A 6,814-nucleotide genomic window follows, 5' to 3' on the forward strand; every position below is an offset into this window, starting at 1 on the left:
ACAAAATCGCCATTATATTTATTATTCACTTTGGTTCCAACTTTTATGTAGGTTGCACCTCTGTGTAGATCATACGAATTTCTACAAATGATGTAATTAATATGGTCCCCTTCGACAGGCTTCGATCAAATAGCAAAATCAACCATGATCGTTCATGATGGAATGCAACATAAATTAAGAATAACTGTAACAAAATGATGCAAACATATTTAACCAGTATGGTACGCGACAATTCGACTGTCGCTTTAGTTCTGTTATCTTCTTCTAATTAGATAATTGCCAGGTCAAGGATCCAGGCGCCGGAAAAAGCCATGGATCAAAAACACACTGCACTTGACACGCCGCACACCTTTAGCCGGCGCACGAAAGCGCGTGTCATACAAATGGATGCAATTACGATAAATCGAAGCTGCGCAACGACTCCAGAACTTCCCGACTACTCACGCCAACGTGCACCCGCTGCTTGATACCCGCATCGCGAGCTGAATTTGAATACCTCTTCGACAAACATCCACATCCACGGTACTCGCAATTGCAGTCACCTTTCCCCGCGTCTTCGTCCTCTTACCACGAACCACATCCGTTTTACTGCAGGTTGCGGAGCAGCAGTGCGTGTGGTTTGTCGCGTTGTTGTTCCTGTCCGATTCCGCACCGTGCATCTGTGCCACTGATCTCATTCGCCATCTTGACTGCGGGAGTTGGAACGATAGTCGTATAACTGCGTCACTCGTGCAGAATGCCAAATTCCCCCCGAAATCCATTTAAAACCTTTGGAAGGACAGAATTTCTCCTGTAGTTGGATTTCGGTGCCGGTAGCACACGGTTCGGTATTTTGCTGTGACGTGGTTGTGAAGTGATCGTAAGCTGGTAAAACACGCACAACATGTTGCGAACACAGTGGATTACTGGAATTGTTGCCGTTCTGATCATAAGCGTGATCGCCGCACAAACGCTCGATCAACAAATGAAACAGCTGTTCGAGGATGGACTTTCAAGCGCGGAACGAATAAAATATTTTGGCAGTGAGAGTGAAAGTGATTGGCCTTATTATGAAGTGGTGAATCTTGAGGTGCATCGCCCAGATGGTGTAGTGGAAGTGAAAGATTTCAACTTAAGTTTCTCCTTTCGGAATGAACCGATTGTGCTACACCTAAGACCGAACAACGTGCTAACTACTCCGACGACTGTGTACACAACGGCACAGGAACGTGTCACGAAGGTGCTGAACAGGAATGCATCGGAGATCGGCGAGCATTTTGTGCATAATGATGAAAACTTCACGGCTGCCTTTTCGACCAGTGGTGACGATCGATTTGTATGTACACAGCATAATACGCTTTAGAAGTGTTTTTTTAAAACAATAGGCTTGTGATATACAGTCAACCGATATACGATAGAACGATATTTGTTTTAGAATACGTTGAAAAAAACACTCGTCATGCGGGAAGTACTCTTACAAACAATTTTGTATGGAAAGTAAAATCTGTTCCAGTAAAAAGTAACGCTCATACGATGTTCATATAACCTGTTTATCTATATGACTTCATGAAAATGTTATGCAAATGTAGTTTTATGGAGTGTATGTGTAGTGTTTAATTATTTTTGATCGCTGTAATGAATTTTCTCATATACGTCATTCACTCGTTCAGGTGATGTTTGCTAGCATTCGACACCTTCAAAACGTTTTTGATTAATTAAGAATATTTTTCTCTTGCTATCAGTAATTCCATCAATTCTTGAGAAGATGAGACATCCATCTGTTTCGTTAGGATTGGTATTTAATCAATCGTTAACTATTGGCCAGAATCACAAGGTCATTAACAGAACAGAGTCACAAGGTCATTGTTTCCTATCAAGGCATAGTTTGTTTAATGTTTTTATTATGACAACGAATTTAAGAAAGGGTTGCCATATGCTCGTTATGTGAAATTGTGGTTATGTGGAAATGTGGATTATGTGGAAATTAGGACTACACTGATAATGAGGAATTCAATACTATTTGTAATTCAAAATTATGTTTCTGTTCAATTAGTTTTCTTTTGTTCTATATCAATATCTCGTTATGGTTGTAATTGTAATTCCAAGTACTACATTTGTTTCAGACGGGTATACTATTTCACACGACTGGACCACTAGAAATTCTTCCTTTGGATCACCAGTTACTATCCTTGCAACTGTCATCAACTTTACAAAAACCACATTTGATCAAAGCACTTCAGTTGCCAACAACTTCCTCCGACGTATCGTATGAGCTCATACGCCGTCGTACACACTCCGAAATTCATCTGCTTGGTGACACACTTGGACAAATGAACTATTCCTCATCCGAGCTGGAAGAACTGGATGCCAGAGATGGTCGCAATCGAAGTGCTCCGACAAGAAGTGGCAAACCTTTGGTGGAGCTGGCTGTATTTTTTGATGAAGCAGCGTATAAAACATTTGCTCCTTACTTCAATTACAACGATGCAGCGTTACGAGATTTTCTACTAGCGTACATCAACGGAATTCAAGCCCTGTACCATCATCCGTCCCTTGGACAAGGGATCGATATTGCGTTAGTGTATCTTGAGCTAATGCGCACCCAGCCCTCTGCTATGCCGCACTACAATGGGGAACGAAATTTGTTGCTAGATTCTTTCTGTTCCTATCAGGACAGCTTAAATCGGGGCCGATGGGATATGGCTTTGTACCTGTCGGGGTTGGATTTTTACGCGATTGAAAACGGTCGCCGTAATGGAGGAACCATGGGCCTAGCAACGGTCGGTGGAGTGTGTTTAAGTGAGTACGCATGCGTCATTGCTGAGTTCGGTGCTAGAAATGTGTTCGGCAAGCCATATCCTTCATCAGGCTTTACATCCATTTTTATTGCGGCTCACGAGATCGGCCACAAGTAAGAAGGCGAGATAGTACAGTTGTGATAGAAATAATAATCATGTCGGTTAACGTTTAGTTTAGGAATGCATCATGACTCCGTAGGAAATCGATGCCCAAAGGATGGATTTGTAATGTCTCCCTCAAGAGGAACACAAGGAGAAACCACGTGGTCTACGTGTAGCGCCGATGTGATCTCACAACTGAAGTATTACAAAAAAAACATTAATACAAACAAGTAGAACTTTGAAAATACTTTAAAAAATATGTTTTACGTTTCCAGTTGGGCTACTTGTCTGTTCGAAACGGACTCGAAAGCAGTCACAGAGTATGATACCACGAAGTACTACGATCACCCAGGGCAGGCTTGGACAGCTAAAAAACAGTGTGAGGTGCTTCTAACGTAAGTTTCATGTTGCATTGCAATAGCGTAGAATTTACAGTGATGTGTTTTATTTAGCGATAAGGATGCCATTCTTGCGTCTTCTGAATTGCCAGCCATTTGTCAAAACCTGCGGTGTCGCACTCCTCATCGAACTGGATTTTATTTTGCTGGTCCAGCACTAGAGGGCACCGATTGCGGGGAAAATAAGGTAATATTTCTATTTTTTTATGATTAAGTTTTTTAAATACCATAAACGATTGAAATACAACTATTTAGCTGCGGGGCCACGACAGTTGAGACTTTCCCTCAAACTTCCTCAGTCACTCAATTCCCTCAAAAAGCGTCTCAAAATCAATGTTGCCGTGGCCGTTTGAGGTTTTCCTCAAATTTGGTCACACAAACAATCACTCATGCTGCCTCTCTTTTCGTCAGCGACAACAAACAGTGTTTGACAAATGCTACGTATTTCATGTAATTGTAATCTTTGTTCGAAGGTGTATTTTGATCAATCCAATGGAAAATATGGTCAATAAAAAGTTGTTTTATGGAAAAGAAAGTATTTAAACATTTTATCAATCAAAAGAACGAGATTCAAGGGTAGTCTTTCGCATAAAAAGTTTAGTTTTTAAATTAAAACGTATACATAAATTGTGTCACACACTGTGCAACAAATGAACAATTTACCGTCGCAAAAAACAAAAAAAAATAAAAACACAAATACGGTGTTAAATTATAATGAATGTTAATTTTAGTTCTTCAGTAGGTATTTGCATTAACAATGGCACACGAAAAGTGTACTTTCATTGGAAAAAACCGCAAACAAAAAAATGTTTTGTTTACATTCTGAACAGCTGAGGCATCGGAACTGTCAAAACGATTCCTCAAAAAAAGTCTCAAAAAGGTTTTGAGGTTTTTGTAGATCGGCCAGGTTTTCCTCAAAACGCAAATCCCTCAAAATCACTCATGAGTTCCTGAGGTTTTGAGTTCTGAGGGAATCCTCAACTGTCGTGGCCCCGCAGCTTTTGAAGCGGGAACCATTTGGCCCACAAATGAAATGATCTGTATATTCCACATGTATGGCACATTGCATACTTTTAGGATGATTTTTATGAAGCAGGGTTCGTTACCTCATTTACTCTCATTTTGGCTTCAACTATGTAAAATGTACATACATTTATTATAAGATGCATATTTTTTTTGTTTCCGTTTGGACCGCCAGCCCATGAGAGATGCATGTTTTGTAGGTGTAAAAAGTAAACCTACAATGAAAATAATTATTTTTTTCTGATAAATATACAAATTAATGTAACATTTTCCAGCACTCCTCTCATGGTTTCCCATTTCATTTTCATTATTATAATCTTCCTGTTAGTGGTGTGAAGGAGGCACATGCATAAAGCAGAAGAAGAAACCATCCTACATTGTTCCAGGCGGTTGGAGCGAATGGAAGGACGAAGAGTGTGTTTCCGGCTGTTTGGAACATTCGAAGGGATATAAGCGACGAACGCGCCGCTGTGATAATCCTGCACCAGTCAATACCGATCAAGGTTGCGAAGGTGTCGCCCTGGATATTACGATTTGTGACGATGGAAAGCTTTGCCATGTGAACCGCGAACCGGTTCAGTTCTATGCCAGTCGACGATGCCGAGACTTCAGCCAATTGCTTCCTCGACTGGATCCTGAAGGTCGTGGGATTCAGGGTCCGTACGATTCAAAGCGATTGTGGATGAGCTGTGCAATTTACTGCAAGCGGGCCGACAACGACGCATATTATGCGCCAAGATTCGATCTGAATGATTTAGGTGTAGATTCATACTTTCCCGATGGAACCTTGTGTCATGAGGAAATGGGAACGAAATATTATTGTCAACAGCATCACTGTTTGCCAGAGGTGAGTTGTTGCAAAATGTGCAATAGATATTTGATTTGATTACTTTTGGTTTTTTTACACTTTCAGAACTTCAAAACATCGAAAATATCTATTTGGACCATCACCGACGACATACCAGTAGCAGGGAATGCGCTGCCGCTGGACACTCATTTCCTTAATATTGCAATATTAAATTATCTTTCTCTGGATAAAAATATTACACCGTTGACCGGCACATGGAACTTGAAGCCGGAGGAACTTCCAAATGATGATCAGTGGGTTGATCAGGATTATTTGGATTTATCAGGTAGCTTCAGAACTCGAGGAAACCTGTCCGAAGAAGGACTGTAATTGTAGCTTTAAAGCAATAGAATTGTAAAAACATGTTAAAATATTGTTCTAATATACATACTTACAGTTCAACGAAATTTAAACTATTTTTTTTTTATTGTTCATCGCTTCAAACGAACGCATTTACAAATAAAAATATCTATAAACCGCTGAAAATGTTTTTTTTTTCTTTTGAGAATCAACCCATTTTTTATTTAATGTTCTTGAAACATTTTTTAAAGCACATCTTTCTTCTATTATAAGTAATATAATTTAAATGTTTTACAATGTTACGTATGCAAAGATTATATAATTCGTGATTGCCTTCCAATCAGCCAAAGAAGGTAGCTTCTTCACAACACCTCGCAGGAAGTTACAATCAGTCGAAAGCGTGATATTTGTGTTTGGTTAAGATATTTAAGCGCACCCAAAACATGATAATTCACTTAGAAACTAATGATAAACAAATCTTACTGATGTTTTGGTGAATGTGTAAATTTAGGAATGAAACAGTACAGTTGTAAATGATAACAACATACGGATGGATTCTTTTGCCTACAGGTACTAATCAGATCGAACCAGTCACGGCCGACGATAGATCAAACGTAACTGAAAGACAAACATTGTTCGTCATAGTTGTTTATGGTTGGTGCTGCTCTAGCAAGTTGTTCACTCAATGAGTATTCTGATAAGTTTTCAGAAAAATAGAGTAGCCCACAACCAACAACCATTTGGCAGATAACTCATTCAATGTGCCTAATTGCCATCTCTATCTTTGTCCCTGTAGGGCTACAATCTTTGAAGCGTAGATAAAAATAATAATTCTTTCAATATCAAATCAATCAAATATGTTTTCGAAGCGATGTATTTATGGCTGTTTTGTGTTATAATCATCGTACCGTTAATATGGACAAAAGCACCTTAGATTTAAGTCAAAGATAAAACGTTTGAGTTGACGCTAAGAGACGACGTTATAAATGTTTATTATTTAAAACAAATGTTTTACTCTCCATTAGTTCTCTCTTGTTAGCAACCAAACCATAGCAAATGAACTACAGGTATGAGAACAAAACAACATGCTATTTAATAGTTTTTTTTTAACACAAGAAGTACAAGTTCAACAAATTCAAAATAATAAACTAATCTCCATGCATCAGTTTTGAAGAAAAAAATGTAGCTTATTTTTTCTATGGCATAGAAAAAAAATGAATAGATATTTTGATTGTCGTTAAATTAATAATATCAGAAAAATAGCTTCACTCATATCTTTGAAACATGAGTAGCAATTTTTATTGTCAGAAGTGATCACTATCCAGTTGGTAGAAAGTTTAAAAAGATTTGGGTTTCTTTCATATCTG

At 38.7% G+C, this 6,814-nt stretch overlaps 1 protein-coding gene across 1 annotated transcript; it reads left to right on the top strand.

Moving 5' to 3' along the window:
- The first annotated feature begins 3 nt into the window (after nucleotides 1-3).
- On the top strand, nucleotides 4-6,046 carry LOC125764614 (A disintegrin and metalloproteinase with thrombospondin motifs adt-2-like). The gene is made up of 7 exons (XM_049429018.1): nucleotides 4-1,315; nucleotides 2,103-2,890; nucleotides 2,951-3,079; nucleotides 3,155-3,274; nucleotides 3,332-3,464; nucleotides 4,629-5,147; nucleotides 5,214-6,046. Exons 1-7 carry the CDS (start codon nucleotides 884-886, stop codon nucleotides 5,475-5,477), a joined length of 2,385 nt encoding a protein of 794 aa, XP_049284975.1. The 5' UTR covers nucleotides 4-883; the 3' UTR covers nucleotides 5,478-6,046.
- The last annotated feature ends 768 nt before the right edge of the window (nucleotides 6,047-6,814 follow it).

Source organism: Anopheles funestus, chromosome 2RL (assembly GCF_943734845.2).
Source record: "Anopheles funestus chromosome 2RL, idAnoFuneDA-416_04, whole genome shotgun sequence".
NCBI lineage: Eukaryota > Metazoa > Arthropoda > Insecta > Diptera > Culicidae > Anopheles > Anopheles funestus.